Here is a 24,144-nt window from a genome sequence, read left to right on the forward strand (position 1 = left end):
GTTTTTATTATGTTCGTGCTAGATCTCAAAAACTATGCATGGTGCAGCAATTAGGCCCGCTTTTGTTTGTGTTGAGTTGTGTAAAAGCTTGCGAGTGGTGTTTGTTCCATTTTCTTAGCTCCATGATCATTGCCACGTCTATATGGTAAGGGGGTTAGCTTCCTCTTGCACTCACGACACCTATCGTCAACTGGACCACGGTATTAGGGCACTTAATGTATCAACAAAGTGACATTGAAATCCAGTCTCAGTTAGGGAAGTTAATATCTTCAAAAGGTTGCGTTACATCTATCCTAACTATACATAAAACTACATGAACTGAAGTAAAATAAAGGGGTACTTCCGATTCACGTGGAAGGTCAAGATTTAGCATGATTGTAGCTTACAAGTACTAACCTACAGAAAAATTGCCAGAAGTTAATATTTTTAATTTTTAGGGAGTCTAAGTTGGATGAAGAAATTCTCTACGTTACTTAGATGAGCCCTTTTTTGGACTTATAATCTCATATTTTAGGTACTTGGAATTGAAATAGAAACTTGAAATTCGATATTCTTGTACGTTTCCGTTAGCGTTACTTAAGTAAATCACCAAAAATAAAAAAGTTCAACCGTAGAGAGTTTTTATGGGGAACTGAAAAGTCTTCCCAATGTTACTTATATGGGACATCTTCTAGACCCCAGAATGTTTAGTCAGTTCCGTTAGGATTAGAATGATGAAATTTGGGACGATTGTATACTTTCGGGACTAACCCACAGGAAAATTGCCGAAAGTGAATATTTTTAATTTTTAAGGTATCTATTGGGGGATGAAGTAATTCCCATGTTATTTAAATGGTTGTTTTCTTGTTTTACAATATCTTATCTTTTAGATACTTGAAATACGAAAAGAAACTTGAAATTTGGTAGAATTGTAGGTTTCAGAGGTTCGAGGCCATAGGCCGAGCAAATGCGGAGGTGTGGGGCCGAAGTCTCCAGCTAGCCAAAAACTAGTCTATCCTATATAACGAAACTTTGTAAACATATTAACTTCCGTAACTGTGATTGGATTTCAATGATACGTTGCTGATACATTAAGTGCCTTAATACTGCGATCCAATTCGATGATGTGTGTCGTGGGTGCAACTGTGAGCTAACCCCCTTACCATATAGACGTGGCAATGATCATGGAGCCAGAAAGATGAAGCAAACGCCACTCGCAAGACCACTGAACACACACACACACAAAAAAGCGGGTCTAATTGCTGCACCATGCGTAGTTTTTGAGATCTAGCATGAAATATTTCTAAACATTTAACTTCTTCCGGGCTACGACCATCGTCACGCAGTGCTTTCTTCGAGTTTTTACCATGCCCTCACTATTTTCTCCGTGTAATATTAGTCATGATTTTTTTGCAATAGTTTATTCACATACAGAATTACTTTATGGCATCAAAATCACAAACTTCAACTTTCGGACCCCCATAAATCTACGATGCCACTAGTATCATGCCACGTGGCTATTTCTACAGACTCTTTACATGCAATAGTATTCAGCACAAAACTTATGAACCCCCCACTTTGTACCATTCGAAAATACAGCCCTTTCAAAAGTGTAATTTTCTGTAGTTTTTCCGGTGAGTTCGTGTGTTGGTTTGCAACCCTGTATGTTTATTTAGACGCAAAAGTTTATATTATCCGTGTACCTCATTCTCTCCTGTAAACAATCGTTTTTGTTTGGTATTCGCCTGATTCCTACGTCCTGAGCAACTGTAATTTTTGTAAACACTTGCAAATGCAAAAATTGGCACTTCACCGACAACAAAGATGTGGCCGCCATTTAGGAACACTTGCACATACGACAACGTGAATGATATTATTGACCTTCCCATACACAAGGTTCATCACACTCAAATTTTTATAATTTTCGGAGATGGTCAAGCAACCACCTCTGGACCACTTCGTATGGATTGACCCTAATCCTATCCTTCTTGTGGGAAATACGGGCATTTCAATTAGTATATTATTAACATTAAAAAGACGTTGTCTGTTACATTATAATGATGGAGGGACTGAACTAATTGAAGTAAAGTTTTAAACATAGGTAATGTCTTTGACTGTTCTTGTAATCGCACTTTTTTAAAATATGACACCTAAGGGGGAAAGGGAGTTTCAGTGAATGTCAAAAGTAGAGTATCTCATTAGCCTCTTATGTTAGGGAGGTGAAACTTGACATATGACCTTCTTATTAAGAGCAATGTTGACACGTGCCCCAACATATTCGGAAATTCCGGTGACAAGAGGATGAAGTAATGAAATTGTAGTTTTTTTCTTAATATATAATAATAATAATAATAATAATAATAATAATAATAATAATAATAATAATAATAATAATAATAATAATAATAATAATCGAATCTTATTTTATGATTTTTTCAAGTTATTTGTTTTTACAGAAAGATAAAACAGCGAATTTTGAACAGTTAGTTATAAAAGGAAAACTTCTTCTAATAATTTGCCAGGAGGTAATGTACCTAAAATGGAAGCCACATTTCCACGCTGAACTGCTATGCTGATACGTTGTATCAGAAAAGTAGTAGCCCGCTTGTCACCAGTAACGTGTGCAATACGTTTGCCTACTTCTTTGATGAAATTGAGTCCTTCGAGGCTCCAAGTGCCGCTCGATTCAATGGCTACGGGCACGAACATATACCTATCGAGTAGATCTTTATATTTTCTTCTTTTCTCGCATTCTCTGCAGGCTGCAATTGCTCCTTCTCGAGATGAAGAAAGAGTGAGATTAGATGACGAGAAAGTGTCGGAGCAGGTGAAATCCCAGAGAAGAATCCTTCCCTCTTCCATGGTACCAGCGTCATCCCATCTGTTCTTTTGCCATCAGATCTGTTACATTCTGTAGGTTCACGAACAGATGGAACTTCCGCCGATGTGAGTGCTCTCCAGATATGTCATTCACATTCGAATGCCTCACATGTCTTCCGGAGCTACTTATACAAGACAGACCGTGTAGACCATTCTGCTTGACTGATGCACCACATTTAGAATAGTTGTGTGATTAACAGATGTCTGCTCTTAGGCGAAGTGCAACTGCAATACGAAAACTTTTGTTTGGAAGGTGCAGTCCTAGGGTGTGTGAAGGTAATGCTTGTAGCCAAGCACCTGCAATTGGTGATGAGGAGGGGAGAAGTCTTAAGCGGAAGAGGTCTTATCCTCTTGACTGTCTGCTTCTTGTAATAACACTGATTGATATAATTTCATGATTGGCGAACTTCTGTCCGTTATTTCAGGAGGACTTAAACCAACTAGGTTAGACCAGTCAGATATACAGTCTTGAATGATATATATATGATTTTGAAGTTTTCTCATTTTCATTTTCACAGCAAAACGTTTGATACCTTTGAAATAAATTTTTGAATATTGTTTGTACTTAGCCTGGGCCAGATCTTTATTATTTATTTATTTACTTCATATTTTTAGTAAAATGCAAAAGAATATAGTAAGGTATAAAGTAGAAAGATTTTAAGTAAAGTATAAAGACTTTAAATATACTTTTCGTTTTTTCCGTAAAGATTCTTTTTCTTGCGAAGGTCGGGCATTTCAGCTAGTAAGCTATGTATGACAGAAACTTATCCAAAGTTTTTTTTTTTTTTAACAAAATAAAAGAACCTTTAAGTGACTCTTTAAAAAAAAAAGTTTTAAAAGTACTCCTGAATAGAACTTCCAGAACATTGAAATGAACCCTTAAGATATAATCTTGCTATGTTCTTGGCGCGACCTGACTCCTTTTGCGAAATTTCAAGATTGAAGTTGGGAAATTGAGAAACTTCTGTATGTCAAATTTGTTACTTATAAACGATAAATCTGCTATCTGCTTTTGTTTTCGTAAGTACCGGGTGGCGCAGATAAAAGTAGCCTCGAACAACAACTCGATATTTCTCGTGCGACAGTATTCATTTGGTCGAGGAAGCACAGGGGAAAAGGCACTGTGGCTCGGAAAGCAGCACCCTTCTTCAAAGCGTTCTACCCAGCAACAAGATCAGGTCTTGATTAATCTCGGCCGTCAGAATCCTTTTATGACTTCCCGAAAGTTAGTGATAGCATCTCGTTTTCCGAAATCTTTCTTACTGCTCAGTGACGTCAAGAAATGCTAATCTTAGGGCTTATCGAGCCGACGTAAGGAGAAAATGACAGATATCCATAAAATCGACCGGCTAACATTTGTTGAGGCAGCTAATAAAAATCCAAGTGACCAAAGCAGTGTGTATATTTAAGATGATATATTTGTGTTACAGTTTCGGCTATGTAACATAGCCTTCCTCAGACACAGTATGAGAAAAATATCCAATTTTGACAGCTTATATACAATCTGAATGAAAGACATGCCCACTTTCTCTTTACAAAATGTGAACTTTTAATTGCACTTTCTCTTTTTGCGCACCTGTTATGAAACTTTTAATTAGGTGTTTGTCACTTACACTTTCTATTCGCTATGCACATCTGCTGTTCTCCATAGTATACCTGCTCCAACAGCTCATGTTGATCCTTTTAGTTCTTTCTTTCTGTGTGTCATCTTTTCCCATAATTCGTGTACCCGGTATCACAAGTCCACTAGACCAATTCATCAACTTCTCCTTCCCATATTTCTTAATCCACTGGGCTTCTTTCACTTTCTTATCACACTCCTTTTCTCCCTTTCTAATCCTTTTATTCCTTCCCAATCTATCTCATGTCCCGTGTCTTTAATGTGTTTATATATTGCGTTGTTCTCTCTTTTTAGTCTGGCATCGTCCTTATGTTGTTTTATCCTTTCTTCTAATCTCTTTCCTGTTTCCCCTATGTACTTCATATCGCACTCTTTACAATTAACCTGGTACACTACTCCTTCCTCTTCTGATCTTATCTCCTTTTCTTTCTTCTAGCTTTACTCTCTCACTAAGTCTATTAGCCTCTTTCCTCCTTCCCTGTAACTTCTAATCCGTTCCTTTCTTAACAGGTTCTTCAGGATCTCCGTTTTCTCTCCTAAACTTTCAATACCAAACCATGCTTTTCCTTCTTTGCTTCTTCTTCTTTTCTTCCTCTTTTTCTTTCTTCTAAATCTTCTCTTCTGTATCCGTTTCCCTTTAATAACTGGTACAGTATTTCTATGTCTTCTTTCCTTCTTTCTTCGTTGCTATCTACCATTATTATTCTCTGTTTCATGTTCTGTATAAAATTCTTCTTAGTTCCCCTGTCTACGTCGCTCCTCTTGTGGCAGTATATCCCGGCATTGCATTCTTTCCTGTACCATCTCGTTTCGAATTTTCCTCCTATTTTCTCTATAGTCATGTCCATGAAGTGGATTTTCCTCCCTTCTTCTATCTCCATTTCTAGCCTAATCCCTTTTTCTTCGTCCTCAATTATTTTAACAAATTTCTCCAACTGTCTCTTAGTTCCTTTCCATATTCCAAGGCAATCATCTACATATCTACAAAACATTATAAGATTTTGTCCTCCTTTTTCTTTTACTTTCTGTTCCTACCTATTCATTACAATCTCTGCTAGTACCGGACTCAGTCTCGAATCTATGCTTAGCCCCTCTTTTATTCTCACTAATTTTTCACCAATCATGCATACACTATTCTCCCATATCAGCTTTAGGGCCTTCAACACCTTCTCCTTTTTCCATTTTGTTATAATCTTATTTTCCATTTCTTCTACTGTTTTTAACACGTACTTCCTCTTGATGCTCGGAAACATTGCCTTTACATCAACACTGAACAATATGGTTCCCTCTCTTCTGTCTCCCACTCGTTCTAGGGCACGTTTTACCTCCTCTGTGTTTTTCACTCTGCTACTCTCCTGTCCTTCTCTTATCTTCTACAATCTGTTTTAATTCTTCATCTAATTCGAAAACGTTGTTCCTACAATCCATCACCGGTCTTAATTTAATTTCTCTTTTGTGAATTATTGGGAAACCTTTCAAATTCGGTATTCTTCCTGTTTTATTGATTAATTTCTTGAAACCTTGTTTTTCTCCCTCCTCAATTATCTTGATTCTTATATCATCTCTCACATACTTCATACGTGTCATCGCATAGTTCTTCGAGTTTCTTTTTGTACCATTCCTTCTCCATTACCACTGTCGCCCCTCCTTTATCTGCCTGTGCTACCACGATGTCCTTTCTCCTCCTGAACTTTCTTAATTCTTCTTTCTCTTCTTTCTTAAGGTTTCCTGCTTTTCTGTTTATGTTTTCTTTTACTATGACTACTGCTTTCCTCCTAATTCTTTCCCTCTGCTTTGGTTCTTTTATTCCCATAATTGCCTTTTCTACTGTGTATACTACCTCTTTTACTTCTGCCTTCTCTTCTTTCACTTTAAACTTGTAGCCTAATTCCAAACATTTCTTTTCTTGGTCTGTTAATTCTACATTTCTTATTGTTACTACCCTGTTTGCACTTACTTTTTCTTGCTCAGTCCATCCAAGCTTCTTTCCTTTTTCTTTCAATATTTCTCTCTTTTTCTTCAAATTTCTTTTCCCACTTGTTCAAACCTCTCACTACTTCTTCTTCTCACAAATATCGATAACTTATTTTCAATTCTTGCTCTCTCTTCTCTAGTCCGTTTCTCACTGCCTTCCACTTCTTTAGTTCTCCTTATGGTGTCCCACATGAGCTACTTTTCTGCTTTCTTAATCAACTTTTTGTTTCTCACTGATTGATACATCAATCCTTTCTTAATTATCCAAGTCCTTTCGGTGTGGTGTTCTCTTCTACACACTTCCTTAAGAACACTGTCTGCTGTCTCTTGGGTATCTCCTTCCTCCTGTCCTTCCACTTGTCTATTCTCCTTTTTAGAGCCAATTAAAAGTTTACATTTTGTAAAGAGAAAGTAACCGTGTCTTGCATTCAGATTTATATATAAGCTGTCAAAATTGGATATTTATCTCATAATGTGTCTGAGGAAGGCTATGTTACATAGCCGAAACTGTAACACAAATATATAATCTTAAATATATACTGCTTTGGTCAATCTTGAATTTTCCAAAGCTGCAATGAATAATTTACTTATTGAGGCAGATATTCATCGTAACTGGAATCATGTACTATTCACAGACGAGAAGATATTTCCGAAAAATAAACACACTGCTGAACAAGACTGCACTTATTTAATATAAAAACACATTTACACGTGACGTTTCGATCTTCTAGCCAAGATCCTCATCAGACGTACACTCTGATGAGGATCTTGGCTAGAAGATCGAAACGTTACGTGTAAATGTGTTTTTATATTAAATAAGTGCAGTCTTGTTCAGCAATGTGTTTATTTTTCTGATTTTATTCGCAAGACGTTGACTATGATTGTGTGTAAGATATTTCCCTATCAAGTGATGGCTATAAACAATTCCTGGACTCTCTAAGGAAACATGATTCGCAGCACATGCATTGACCACATTGAATGGTGCATGTTACTGTTCACTGCTGAGAGTGCTTATATAAGGAGACAATAGTTGAGTTACTCCATATAGAGGACCGATTGAGTAGGCAACGTAAAACGACATAGTTGAAATTCAGAAATGATTTCTATTCAATTCATTATTCTCATTAAGTTCAAGCCTGGCTTTAAGAAAAAGAAAATATTGATTTAGTTGACTGTGTTCCTAGAGCATCTAATCTGAATGCAATGGACAGCTGTACAAGAGAATTGACCTGACAAAATACTAAGGAGAGCTGACATTTTGTAGGAGCTAGTTCTTAATACGTGGGAGGAAGTGGCACACGGACACTGGTATGTCGCAAGCGTTGTTAACTCTATACCAAGGCGACTAAGAACCGTCGTAGAAGCCAATAGGAACTACACAAGATTTTTATCTTGAATAAAGTTAATTTCCCAAACACACAGAAAACTTCTTGCGAAGTTGCCTAATTTTATCAATTTCTTCTGTAACTTGACTTCAGTTGAGGCTTAGAATTTCCTAGGTACTTTTACAACGTATAACGACTATTTAATGCCAATAAACCTGTTTCTCCTGATTGAGTGGTTACCATTCTCGACATCAAAGTCACATATCTAAGTTCAATTCCCGTTAGGAGAACGTTGTTTTGTTTTCACTAACGAGTAAAATTTGCTTCAAAATCGTTCACCTATTTGCAATTACTATGTGATATACTCTCTGTGGTAACATAACAAGGAGTAAGGAGAGTAACCATTTGGCAGTGTTTGAAAACACATTGAAATCCATCATTCAATAAAAGTATATACATATATATCTGAGGATCATCTAGAAAATAAGGACTGTTTAGTTATACAAAATGAAAAACATAATATTTATTGAAAAAACAATTTTATTACATACCTAAAGCTTTCCCCACTTTTCTATATAATCACCACTCTTTTTTGAATATTTGCCGTATCTGTTCACAAGCTTCAGAATTTCCATGTTATACTTTTCTGCCACCAGTACATTAAGCCAGGTGGTCACTGTCCCTTCAAACAAATGACCGCTTGCACATTTCTGCCGCGGAGCTCATTCCTCTTTCTCTTTTCAGGGTCAAATGGCTTCCGTAACAGTTGTGCTTATAACGCTGTAAGTGGAGGTTGGAAGAAGTCGCCCTTGCGCAATTGGGGTGGTCAAAATGAACTACATGATTGAAAATCCCGCCGAAAATGAGGTAAGGAACGTTATTCGATTTCTTAATGCTCAAAAGGTGAAACCGGCAGAAATATACCGGCAACTAAAAGCAGAGTATGGTGATAATCTAATGAAGGAAAGAAATGTGAGAAAATGGTGTGAAATGTTCTACAATGGACGAACAAATGCTCACGATGAAATTCGATCTGGACGCCCATCACTCATTACAGAAGACCTGAAGATTGAGTGAACAACAGAATCTTGCAAGACAGGCTATTTACTCTCGACGAATTGAACATTGTGTTTTCAGACATTTTTCGTTCTTTGCTTGGTGAAATTGTGTCGCAGCATCTCGGCTACAATAAAAGTTGTGCGCTGTGGGTTCCGCGGCAACTGGGTGACCAACATAAAACTCTGACAACAGACTCAGCATTGGTATTATAGACACGATATCATACAGATGGAGATGAATTTCTTGATTAAATTATGATTGGTGATGAGGAATGGGTGTGCCACATCATCCCAGAGAGCTAATGCCAATCACTTGAGTGTCATGATCTCTCATCACTCAGAAAACCGGAAAAATTCAAACGGATTCTCTCAACACAAAAGGTCATGACAACCATATGTTGTAATCGTAAAGGTTTTCTTTTGGTTGATTTCGTGCCAAATGGCACTACGGCCAATGCAGATCGTGAGATTCTAAGAAAACTACTGCGATCCATCCAAAACGGGAGGCGAGGAATGCACTCCGGAGTAATTGCGCTTCTTCACGACAATGCCCGTTGTCATACTGCTACTGTAACGTAAGAATTACTGAATCAGTTCGGATGGAAAATTTTTGATCACCTAGTCTATAGTCTTGACCTTGCTTCTAGCAATGTCCACCTCTTCCCTAAGCTGAAAGAGCTTCTAGGCGGTAAACGTTTTGGAAGTGATGAAGAGTTGGGGAATGCAGTGACCACCTGGCTCAATGAACTGGCGTCAGAAGAGTAAAACATGGCAATTCTGAAGCTCGTGATACGACAAATGTTTACATGAAGATAGTGATTATGTGAAGAAGTAAGGGAAGCTTTAGGTATGTAACAGAATTGTTTTTCTAATAAATATTGTGTTTTGCATTTTGTATAGCTAAAATCAGTCTTTTTTTTCTGGGTGACCCTCGCATAAAAAAAACGCAAAAATGAAAATAATGAACGCAAATTATGACGAAATGGTTCATTTGCTATCACGAGAACAACTAAGCTACTTCGGTATAAATTATATTTTTCACTGGCATATTTGTCAGTCACCTGAAAGAATATTTCGTCTAGGAAACTCTGCATAATACAACTAAAAAATTATGAACTATGAAGTGTATCACTGCTCTGAAATGTAGTATTTAGGGTATATATTTCCTAAAGAAAATTACAATCCTAGGTGAAATTCCTGTTCTTTGCACGAGAAGAAGAGGTCCATGGAAAACATTTGAAAGGTACCGTATATTTGAACTTCTTTTCTCCCTCTGAGGATTCGTTTTTGAATTGAAATGAAATTATGACAACCCAGCTAGATCCAACTTTATTTTCTAAAGTTCATCTCAAACGGTTCAGCCGTTATTCCATTATAATGAGAGAGACAGCGTCAATAGTATTTTTATATATTGAGAAAAATATTACAGAAATTACCCTCTTCTTGTCCTTTCCCGTTAAGAATTGGAGTTTTCGGAAACAGGGCACGCTCACTTTTTTGTAATAAGATGTTCTATTTCAAGCACCTAACATGAGAGTCGTGACATACTCTGTTTTTGCATACTTTTTGAACCTCTCTGTCTTCGTTAGGAAGTGCATTTGAATCAAAGCGACATGATAAAAATACCAGTTCGAATTACATACTAATTATGTTCAGAAATTAATTTTAAATGGTTAAATCGTTTTTCATTTTTTTCTGTAATGCTGTAACAGATAACATCAATTTCATTTGTACATATTTAGATGCTTATGTAATATTCCAGTATTTCGCTCAATAGAAGTCATTCTGTTGGAAAATAAATGGCCACTACGTTATCAATATTAATGCGACAACTGTAAAATACTCCAATTTTGTTGTATGTATTTTTTATCGGTTCTAGATGGCATTCGTGTCAGTACAACGACCAATTTGTAATAGTCTCGATTCTCCCAGCCCCAACTAACCTAACCTGGTTAACCGAAGTGGTCCTAAGAGAAAACAAAATTAGAGAAATGCGAGAGCGAGCCGCTCGCGTTTTTTAAATGACATACGTTGTAGTTTACGAGCAGAACCCAAGGCGACGCGGCAGTTGGAAAAAAAAAAGTAAAAAATAAAAGAAATAAATAAATAAAAGAAATCGAGGATTTTCGAACGCCTGACCCCTGGATCAGTGACATTTTAACACGCTTTTTTAAAGCATCATTTGGAGAAGTGTTAAATTTTCACATTATAATTTATATCATATATTTATTATAGAAGATACGTAAATAATTAGCAAAATATTTGTTTTCTGTGCTAACAAAATAGATTTTACTACCATTTTTGAGAACTAGCGCATAAGCATATTCATTCCCATATAGGTATGTGTTCATGATACAAACCAATGTTTGACCAATTAATCATGTGTCAGGCTGTGTTTTGTTAGATTTAAAAAAGCGATATTGTTGTAAAAGATCAGAAGTTTGATCAATGGTACCACACGTAACATTTGTTGTAAATGCCAAATAGTAAGAGACGGAGACGCATATAACATCAGTCTGTGTTCTCTTGCAGCTGAGTGATTACATTGTCTGCAAATATCCACAGACAACACACCAATGTGTTTTTATTTTATATTGTTAGGAATTAGTTCATGTACTATTTCATACCAGACACTTCTGACTTTCATGGTCAAGGTGACATTATGAAGATTAGACCAAATCAGTAACTTTTTTTTTTTTTTTTTTGACAGTTTCATTTGGATATGCAGAACGACAATGTTGTAAATAGGAGCATGCAACTAATTAGACGTAAGTGGTACATTGAAATAGGTTATGGACGCAGCAATAGGTATGTGTGAGCAGCCTTGTACACAGTATTAAATATACACAGGTGCATATTTTAGATACTCTATATTAGGTCGTTAGATACAGGGAAAGATGTAATCCAACAAGATAACTATTGATGGAGAAAGCTATCAGGGACATGAAATCGACTAAAATTATTTGTTAAAAAACAAGTAGTAAATTTCGCTCGAATCGAAATTAGCTTCAATTCCCCACGTATAGTAGGTAAGGTAAGAGTGCTACGATTGTCATGTAAATATTGTCCTGTCCAAAGAAACCAGTCAATAATAGAATTAATTTTGCGAAAATACAGCTCTGTGATTGGGTGTATATGATCATAGTGTCATAATTTAGCACACAAATAATTGTTGAAATACCGAGTACGTTGAATGAGGTTTAATAATATAAATTTTTGGTTGAGACTTATCATGCGTAATGTATTGGATCCCAAATGAGTTTATAGTGTCGACTACACTGTTGGAGAAGGTGATACGTAGTTTTTTCACTTTATCAACCATATTAATTGTCGAGAAAGGAAGATGTATGCCATCCATTCTCCAATCATTACTTTTGGCGTAAATTAAGAAATTTACCACTAATATCACTAAGTTGTTGTACTTGGTCATTAATAAAGTTAAATTATTGGACATATTGCGGCTGAGCGTAACATCAGCAACAAAGGCAGTGACCGAAATATTTCTGTGATTATTGAGATGAAGTTGTATATATGTTGCTAGTTTATATAAGAAGGGTTCTAGTGCAAGGTCAAAAAGAAACGTAAAAAATGGGCAACCCTGGAGCACACGTCTATGCAGTGGAGTGGGAAAAGTAAGATAATCAACCACTTATCTGTAGCAGGGCAGCGGCCGTGCTATAGATGTGAGTAATAAAGTTCATAAAGACTTCCTGAAAATTATATGCTCGGAGCACGACAAAAAGAAATGCATGGGACGGTCGATCAAATACATTTTGAAAATCAAACGAGATAATGCAGGCCGGCAGTTTAGCAAATAAAAAATAACTTACAACAACTCGAATCTTGGTAAGTGGTTTCTTGTGTTTAACGCCGACTGGAAGGGACTAATTGTATCTTGAAAGGGGGATTGCAGGCGTCGCACTAAAATTTTGTTAAGTCAATTAAGATCAGTGTTAAGCAAAGTTATGGACGATAATGCTTGACATCCTTTTTATCAGAAGACTTGTTAATAAGATGATCGTCGTTTGAAGGAAGTAAGGAGTGGTATAGAGTTCATTGTATAGTGACAGGTTTTCAACCCTAATTATGTCCCAATGTTAATCCATCACTTCCAGTGCTAGAGACTAGATGACTGGGATTAGAGGACTAAATTACCAGAAAACTGGGTAAGCGGATGTAGGATTTCAGTTTCCGCAGTGGACGTCATTAGGGAATTATTTTCGGCCTCCAATAATACTAAGAGTTGCATATTCAAGTAATCCCGATACCGAGAGTCATGTACCTCAGGTTTAGCATACATCTGGGTATAGTGATCAACAAAAATTCGTTGAATGTCGGGGCATGACGTAAGTCTTTTTATCGTGATGCAATACGTCAATAATCTTGTCAACTCGACGTTTATGTGGAGAGATGTAATGGTAAAAAGTAATATGTTCATCGTTTAGACATGCACCTTGTGGCAAGATAGGATCATACTTTCGTACAGAAGTAGCAGGAATTTATTTTATCCATGCCTTAGTTTTATGAATGACAATTATATTTTGCAGGGAGTTGGGCAGGATCCACAGCTCTCGAAGGGCTCTATACACATAAGCTAAGGTTCACGCTGTTTGTGTTCACTTCCCGCACCTTGCCATTAAAAAAAAATAATAATAATAAAAAATAAAAAAATTAATGAAAAATAAATAACTTAGTATTTTAGGCTTCGCATATTTTACCCACCAGCTATAAGTATGAGATCATATTGATGTTGGCCTAATCAATGTTCCCATTTATTGCGAAATAGGAATTTTATTTTTGTATCATAAAGGAATCAATTATTGAGTTTCCACAGAGTTTTGCAAAATGTCAAGGAAACACCGAAAGAATGTTTGCAAGCACATCTGCATGATCATTAAACGGAACAATCTGTGAATGAATATCAGTGACAGGTAAAATTAAATTATTGGGCATATATATATATAAATTATTGGGATTATTAAGGGCGATCGGTGAAAGATTTATAGAAAAAGGGAAAGAGGTGTATGTTGTATTTATCAATCTAGAAAAGGTTTTTGACCGCGTGAATTGGGAATTGTTGTTGGGAGTTCTGAAGAAGATAGGGTTGGAATGGAAAGATCGAAGACTCATAAGAAACTTATTCATGAACCAACAAGCAAGTGTTAGGATAGGAAAAGAACTGACGGAAGAGAGTGCAATTGGAAGGGGAGTTCACCTCGACAAGGATGCTGCCTCTCGTTAACACTATTTAATGTCTATCTAGAAGAAATAGTGAAAAAAGAGTTTACATGATGATGACGGCATTTCGGTAGGAGATAGAATGATTAGATGCATAAGATTTGCAGACGATATGGCGCTTGTTGCAGAATCTGAAAAGGAAATCAATAAATTGTTAGAAAACCTGAGGATGGGCTTTGAAAAATATGGAAAAAAAATAAATGTTAGAAAGACAAAAACCATGGTGATTGGAACGAAGAGATCTGTGTCAAATATAAAAGCGGGAGGGGAGCAAATAGAACAAGTAAATAGTTTTTGATATCTGGATAGTATTCTTAGTAATGACATGAAGTGCGAACGTGAAATAAAAGCAAGGATAGGAATGGCGAAAGAAGCATTTAGGAGGAAGAAAAGTCTCTTTTGTGGGACCTTGAATAGAGAGTTGAGAAAAAGACTCATAAAATGCTTCGTGTGGAGTGTTGTACTGTATGGGGCGGAAACGTGGACATTACGTAAAAGCGATGAAAAACGACTGGAAGCATTCGAAATGTGGGTGTGGAGAAGGATGGAAAGAATTAGTTGGGTCGAGCGGAAAACGAATGAGTGGTGTTAGAAATGGTTGGGGAGAAAAGAACACTTTTAGATATTGTTAAGAAGAAGAGAAACTGGTTGGGACACTGCCTAAGAAGAAATTGTATCATGAGTGACGTCCTAGAGGGTATGATGGTGGGAAAGAGGCAGAGGGCGAAGGAGACTACAAGTAATGGATGATAGAAAAACAGAAAGATCATACGTGAAGACAAAGAGGTTAGCGGAGGACCGTGGAGCATGGAAGCTTCTCAGCTGCTGCAAGTGACCTGCCAGTAAGGGCAGAATACCTATGATGATGATACCTGCAATCCAATCTGCTACACATATTACTAGTTTTAAAAGTAAACTGAAGATCCTGCCTATTGCGTAGCCAGTTATCTTTTAGTTTTAATGAGAAAAGTAATTGCTGAGTGCAGGGGAGGGACGAGGAGTTCATAATGTATCTGTTGCACGACATGTCACATTAAATTCTCCAGCAAGTATATTGGTATACGGAACAATAGAAAATAACGGTTAAAATTTTATAGTTGAAAAAGTTTTCACGTGCAGATCTATTATAAGAGCACGATGGGGAATATATTTTAATGTCAGTAATATCGCTGCAAGTTATACTGATTTCCTGTCTCGAAGACAGAGGAACGTTTGTAACATCTGTACCTCATTTACGTAAAATGGCAATACCCCTGTTCCTAGAGCCGAAATTGACATAAGCATTTTATTGAGGTAAGAAGTCAAATTCCGGTGTCAGAACTTCTTTCAAAGCTCGATGTTGTGTTGATAAAGTACGTAATAGAGAGCAATTACTAGCACTGGAAGTGGCGTTTATATTTAAAGAAATACACGTTCTTGCTGTAACAGGAGGAATTGTTTTTATGGAAACTGTTTGTGTAAACAAGTAAAATATAAACAAAGTACATAAAAAGGATTTTCCTTGTAAGCCACTAAACAGACAAGACATTTATAAACACAAGGGATAATCGCTTATAATGATATCATTAACGAAGCAAAATAGTTGTATTACGTAATACAAGATTTTTAAGGTCTTACCTCTTAAGAAAGAATGAACACCTGTTCTTGTACCTGCCAAATCACTTCAAACTTAGGACATTCTATGTTATAAGGTTTTGTTTACGTTTTAGTATGGTCTTCATGTCTGGGGAACTACACATACGTTGAGCATTATTCTTTCGTGGAAAATGAAATTAAATCTTTCAGTTTAACGTCCAACGATTCTGCCTGTTAGGCTAAGAGAGACAATAACTAAGGCAAATGAATGGTGGAAACTCACAAATTTGGAAGGAAACGGTAGTACCAGAGAAAACCTACGAACATGATGTTGTGTACTACAAACTTACTTTGCCGGGACCGAACCAGTGACCCCACCAGCAAAGGAAAGCGCTCTACCATTAAGCCACCGTACTCCCTATTCATTCATCGAGTCTACCTCTTGTATATTAACACTCGTACAGGTGGGGAAGTTCAGGTCTTACTGAAAATACAGACATAGCACTTATTTTGTTTGTCTTTCTCTTTTTTAAAAAATTAAAATTTTCACCGGCCATTTGTGCTAACAGCGATATGAATACAGCATTTGAATTGGACAGTTCTGATGCATTAACAGACTCTTCGTCCTGGAGACAGTCACTGGTAGCCATGGTTGGAAGATCATTGTTTATCTTCTTGCTTCAGGAAGTTGCTGTACTTATGGCACCACCGTTTCGACTGGTTGCCAGACAATGTAGATATAAAATGCCCTGGTTTGTTGGGAAAGTGTGGAAAATCCTTGTCATGTAGTTTAATAACTGGGGTAGCATGGTGGTTGTTTAAAGCCGTGACTTTGGAAGTAGAGCAATGGGCAGGAGCGTATCTGTTGAGGAAGGGCAGTAACTTGGAGAAGTTAGCATTTTGCCAACTGAAAGTGCAGTAAATTTGAATTCAGTTAGGTAATGATACCTGAGTTTTCAGTTTGCTCAGACAGACACTAACAACGTGTGTGAGGATCAGAAAAAATGAAGCAAGTGAGGCGTGTAACCTGATACATGACATTCGTACGACAAGCATACACCGCACTTTTGGAGTGTCTTCCTAAGAACATTTGCACATTTAATTACCAACTTACACTGAATTGATTGAACGTGCTCTACAGCAATTAATATAGGCTTATTTAATTATTACATACATACATACATACATACATACATACATACATACATACATACATACATTCATACATACATACATACATACATACATACATACATACATACATTCATACATACATACATACATACATACATACATACATACATACATTCATACATACATACATACATACATACATACATACATACATACATACATACATACATACATACATACATACATACATACATACATACATACATACATACATACATACATACATACATACATACATACATACATACATACATACATACATACATACATACATACATACATACATACATACATACATACATACATACATACATACATACATACATACATACATACATACATACATACATACATACATACATACATACATACATACATACATACATACATACATACATACATACATACATACATACATACATACATACATACATACATACATACATACATACATACATACATACATACATACATACATACATACATACATACATACATACATACATACATACATACATACATACATACATACATACATACATACATACATACATACATACATACATACATACATACATACATACATACATACATACATACATACATACATACATACATACATACATACATACATACATACATACATACATACATACATACATACATACATACATACATACATACATACATACATACATACATACATACATACATACATACATACATACATACATACATACATACATACATACATACATACATACATACATACATACATACATACATACATACATACATACATACATACATACATACATACATACATACATACATACATACATACATACATACATACATACATACATACATACATACATACATACATACATACATACATACATACATACATACATACATACATACATACATACATACATACATACATACATACATACATACATACATACATACATACATACATACATACATACATACATACATACATACATACATACATACATACATACATACATACATACATACATACATACATACATACATACATACATACATACATACATACATACATACATACATACATACATACATACATACATACATACATACATACATACATACATACATACATACATACATACATACATACATACATACATACATACATACATACATACATACATACATACATACATACATACATACATACATACATACATACATACATACATACATACATACATACATACATACATACATACATACATACATACATACATACATACATACATACATACATACATACATACATACATACATACATACATACATACATACATACATACATACATACATACATACATACATACATACATACATACATACATACATACATACATACATACATACATACATACATACATACATACATACATACATACATACATACATACATACATACATACATACATACATACATACATACATACATACATACATACATACATACATACATACATACATACATACATACATACATACATACATACATACATACATACATACATACATACATACATACATACATACATACATACATACATACATACATACATACATACATACATACATACATACATACATACATACATACATACATACATACATACATACATACATACATACATACATACATACATACATACATACATACATACATACATACATACATACATACATACATACATACATACATACATACATACATACATACATACATACATACATACATACATACATACATACATACATACATACATACATACATACATACATACATACATACATACATACATACATACATACATACATACATACATACATACATACATACATACATACATACATACATACATACATACATACATACATACATACATACATACATACATACATACATACATACATACATACATACATACATACATACATACATACATACATACATACATACATACATACATACATACATACATACATACATACATACATACATACATACATACATACATACATACATACATACATACATACATACATACATACATACATACATACATACATACATACATACATACATACATACATACATACATACATACATACATACATACATACATACATACATACATACATACATACATACATACATACATACATACATACATACATACATACATACATACATACATACATACATACATACATACATACATACATACATACATACATACATACATACATTTATTTATTTATTTTCTTTATTTTTTTAGGTGCAAATTGTAGGAAAGACGGCGGCTATATATGTCAAGTGGCCGATTGTTAGTGTCGAATCCTTGATGAACAGTGGCACTTCGGATACGGTTTAAAGCCAAATGCGTCACCGCAACTTGGGGAAGGGAGAACTGGTAGATATATAAAAATGATCGGAAATAGCCTTATTCGTGTCCAATCTTCAGGTTTCGTGGTCGCTGAGATGAATAGTGACACTTCCGATGCCATTTAAATCAATTCCGATGCCATTCAGCCACGATTGGTATTCCTAAAATGGCAGGGTGACATGTAGAAGGAATTGAAAATGACCAATACTATTGTCAAATTCGTAGTTTTTGGGGTCCGTAAGTTTATTGGTGACAGTTTTGGTGCGTTTTATATCCGAAATGAAACGTATTCTCTCCGTGCGAAGAACGGGTATTTTGCTAGTCTTTAATAAAAATGACCGGATGTTTCACATGTTAAATTCTTTGATGAATTTCTCGCTGCTCAAATTTACCCACTTGTGCGATGTACGTCTGTATGTATAAATAAGATCATCTTTTTTTTTTTTTTTTTTTGAGTTTGAAATATATACAAATAATAAAGAGAGATTTTTACCAGAAATCAGAAAACTAAGCAAAATTAAGACCTGTTGCTTTAAGTATTTTTTCTGCTAGTGAAATGCATTGTATATATGCTGCAGACACGTTACAGCAACTCAGATTAGCATCAGGTGAAGAAATAGTTTTTAAATTATATTTTCCAGTATTGCCAATATTTCCGAACCAAAGATTTTTTTTCTAATGGATTCAAAATTTCCGAAAATTTTACACAGCACAAAGAAGATACTTATCTCCATTTTATATATATATATATATATATATATATATATATATATATATATATATATATATATATATAATATGTCTTTAACATAGTAGTATTAATTAAAATGATTCTGGACCCGTTATTGTAACACTTCCCTGCCATAAAGCGTGAACTTCATAAGATTGCTTAAGATAGTTGGTATGCCTCTATATTAATTAAGCTAACTAGGATTATATTTTAGTATATTTTGTAGCCATAACTCCATTCTATCACGGTACTAACTTTAAAAACTTTAGATGAGTGGTGTACATGTGTTTGTTGGTACAAAATTTCCCTATTCTAATACAAGAGACATAAGTACTCAGTGATCTTAACTGTGAACTAGTAAATATAAAATAGTTTTCATTTTAAAAGCATAATGTAGTAAAGTATTCGAAAATTTCAATTTTTCCCAAATTTTCCGTTTTTTCTCAGGCCTTCACAACACTAGTCAAGCCATACCATAGATAGAAACTTGAAATTTGGACAGAATGCTCGTTTTCTCACGAAATCAAAGATATGATAAGGAGGATTTATTGAAATATGTATCATAAGGGGGCTTTAGGGGGTAAAAAGCTATCTGCCAAGAATTGGATATCTCACGAACCTCTGAATTTGGAGAGGTGAAACTCAATTAAAAAAAAAAAAATGATGTATTTGAGCATTTCCAGGAACTGCACTTCTAAAGGGGAAAGGAGTATCGTTCCTATAATATTCAAATTTATTTTCCTTTACTCAGAAAGTGTCAAATGTAAAAATCTGCGTAAGTTGGAGGTGTGAAATTCGCCTATAGGCTCTTAGTTAAAAGTAATGAAATGTTTCATTGTCTCACAAACTTCCGCTCCTATGTTGCTCATTTCTATGTGCAAATTGTCCCTTGCTTGATCCCCGGTCTAGGAAGTTTGTCGTGGACGACATCGTGTAAGTGGATTTTCTCGGGTTACTCCCGTTTCCCTCCACTTACTCATTCCACCAACTCTTCCATCATTCACTTGCTGTAATCATCGTCTCCCTTAGCTGGAAATCATAATCATTGGACGTTAAACTGAAAGATTTCATTTATTTTTTAGTATATGCAAATTTCCCTTTATTTTCTTTATTCTGGAAGTTCTGAATGTAAAGATAATTTTAAGTGCAGCTATAAAATTCGGTAAATAATCTCTTAATTAAAAATAATGAAATAAGTGTTTAGTGTTTCTAGATATCCCGCTCCTAAAAGTTGAAAGAGTGTTATTTTTATAATATCCAAAATGCCCTTTCTTTATTTAGAAAATGGGCGATCAGAAGATTCGCTTAACGTGAAGGTGTGAAATGCGGGCTATAAGCTGATAATTAAAAGTAAGGGAATACATTTTACAGCGTTTTCTAAGAGCTCAGCTACTAAGAAGAAAGGATGAATTTCTAAATTAGATTTCTCTTTCTTTAATCAGAAAATAACCCAATATGCGGATTGATTTGAATTGGGCGTATGCTCTTCAGTACAAAATATGTTTATTAAAATTATGTGATTCAGCTTTTTCGAAAATTCCGAAAAAATGAAATGCAATTAAATCTTTTAAGTTTTACGTCCCATGGTAATACCGGCTAGGCTAAAGGGAACGGTGATGAGAAATGAATGGAACGGTGGACTGAAGAAACTGGGAGGAAACCAGAGAACCCCGAGAAAAAACACGCACACGGTGTTCGTCTACCACGAAGTTCACTTGGCGCGAGCTGGGATCAAACCAAGGACCCCATGCACCAGAGGTGAACGCTCTACTACTGAGCCACTGCGTCCCAAAAGTTTCGAATCTTAAAGGAAAAGGGAACAATGCAATACGATATTCAGATTTCCGGTTTTGTATTTTTTATACATTATTCTTCCCGTAAAGAACGGACACGTCTGCTAGTATTGATATAATTTAACAGGCATTTATTTTCTTCTGCGATGATTCGTCATACGCGAAATACTACAGAGTTAGTTTCTACGATGATCATGTTTTCACACTGCTTTCTGTTTAAGAATATATTTAAAAACAAAAATACATTAGAGAGAAAAGGGAAAGGGGAATTTTGTTTAATATGTATATTTTAGTGTACTAAAATTTCTTACATTCATACATGGATGCTCCTTGTTAACAAAATGCAGATTTTTGTGTAAAAAAAAGTAAAGTAATTTTGTAGGCAGGATTCGAATCGATGCCGAAATGAACAGTTGCACACAGCTCCGTGACGATACCAACTACACCAAGAATGCATGACTTTGATTTCTCTCCGTTTGTTTCTGTTACTCTTCTGTTGCCGATGTATCTTGTACAGCCTTGAATGTGGAATCATGCAGAATGGCAGTTTTTGTCATACCTCCTTTTCTGTTATATTTTATGATTGTTTTCTACATGCCATAAAGAATACTCATGTAGCTCCATAACAGAATGAACGAGAAATAGATCTCCTTTGAAGGCAGACTTAAGGCACGTAAGTATTTAAGTTCAACTTTAGTCTGTGGAAGGTAGTCTAGGTTTTTGAGAACAGAAGTGTACCAGTACTAGTAGTAGTAGCAGAAGACACATGAAGATAGTGAAGTGCATGTTTGGGATTCCGCAAACGACTATAAGAGTGTTAGGACCTCAGTGGAACAGTATTGCAAATTTATCGTGAATAGCTAGCTGTACGTTATCTTGCTCGACTATTTGTTGTTCTGTAGGTTTGAAATCTTGCTTAAGCTTTAACACACACAAAATACAAGTTTAAAGGCAAAATATGACTTGTAATCATAAATGTTGTTTGTTCGTTTGTTTTACTCGTGTATTAATATTTAATTTTATGTCTCTTTTTGAGGAATACGAGTCCCACTACAAATTACTTGAGTCCACGAGAGCTGATGCTGAGCTTCTTGCTAGTAGAAATTACCTGAAACATAGCTACTACATCCAAGTAAGTTTAATTTTAAAATAGATTTAACTCCTGGAATATATTCATCAAAATTATAGTGAAGAACAACATTGCTATACATCAGTGCTTCTTTCTGTCCAAATCAAGAAAAGTACTACTCGTATTAGATGATAATGTATTAATTTAATGTGATGGTGTGAAAATTAATATATATATGTATATACAGGGTGTCTGGTGAGGAAAGTCAAAGATTTTGGGAAGTGATAGGGGAGGTCATTCTAAGCAAAAATGCTTATGTGAACATAGGGTTAATTCCCCTCGCTCCGGGGATAGGGGTGGGGGTAACGTTTTTGCCTCTTGCACTTGCCTATTTTCGTTTGAAACATTCTAGCGCACCCTGTATTTGGGGTTGTTACATGTACCTCGTTTGAAAGCTAATGGAACAAGCTTGAAGATGTTATACAGATTGTCCCAATACTCCATACAAAAGGGAAATAACGGAGGGGAATTTTTCGAAATTCCCTATAAAATTCCCTTTTTAAACAATTTTACACTGTACTTGAGTGGAAACACTGTCATTAGAGGAAAAGTATCTCATTAGGCAAAAATGATACTGTATACCAAAGATCCAGATGACGTGTCAAATTTCTAGCTTCATTAGAAGCCGTAAAAAAAAAAAAAAAAAAAAAATCTAACTCCTTACTCTAATAACATAACAATGTTCCAACTTTCCATGCGGGAACACTAACTACAGTTCTGAACAACAGATGGCAGTGAAACAAAACCCACTTGAATTAAAGTTTCTGTACAAGATACTTCACCGGAATGTGCATTGCATTGGGGATTGCAATAAATAATTACTTCGAATGTACACAAACATTTTACTAGTCTCACGCACACCCAACAGAGACGTTGCCACTGTTATACCCAATTTCCTCGAAGTATTTTTGAATTTTTCTGCTGCAAGCGGCGCATCACAACTTATTAACTTAAAAGGGCATTTATTAGTTGTTTTGTCTCGTATGTGCAAGTGATAACAGGAGTTTCGGTACCGTGAGGAAGTGCCAAGTGCCTGTGTGTATACTGTGAAAGACGTTCGACAGTCTTATAGTTGAATGCCGTTTGAATACACCCACGCTGAATATGCAGATATGATATACGTCTACGGGTTTTGTGATGGTAATGTCAAGGATGCGGTGGAAGAATACTAACGAAGATTTCCTTGCCG

The 24,144-nt window shown here is 35.3% G+C and overlaps 1 protein-coding gene across 8 annotated transcripts in view; it reads left to right on the plus strand.

Annotated features, from left to right (window-relative positions):
* Positions 1–24,144, plus strand: part of LOC145660847 (NEDD8 ultimate buster 1-like) — a 405,125-nt gene that overhangs the window by 177,067 nt on the left and 203,914 nt on the right. For all 8 annotated transcript variants that reach the window (XM_081726271.1, XM_081726294.1, XM_081726280.1 and 5 more), the window contains one exon: positions 22,863–22,958. In XM_081726271.1, coding sequence (XP_081582397.1) covers positions 22,863–22,958 — 96 coding nt within the window. The remainder of the gene's footprint in view (positions 1–22,862; positions 22,959–24,144) is intronic.

Source organism: Thermobia domestica, chromosome 1 (genome assembly GCF_964235325.1).
Source record: "Thermobia domestica chromosome 1, izTheDome1.hap1.1, whole genome shotgun sequence".
Lineage (NCBI taxonomy): Eukaryota > Metazoa > Arthropoda > Insecta > Zygentoma > Lepismatidae > Thermobia > Thermobia domestica.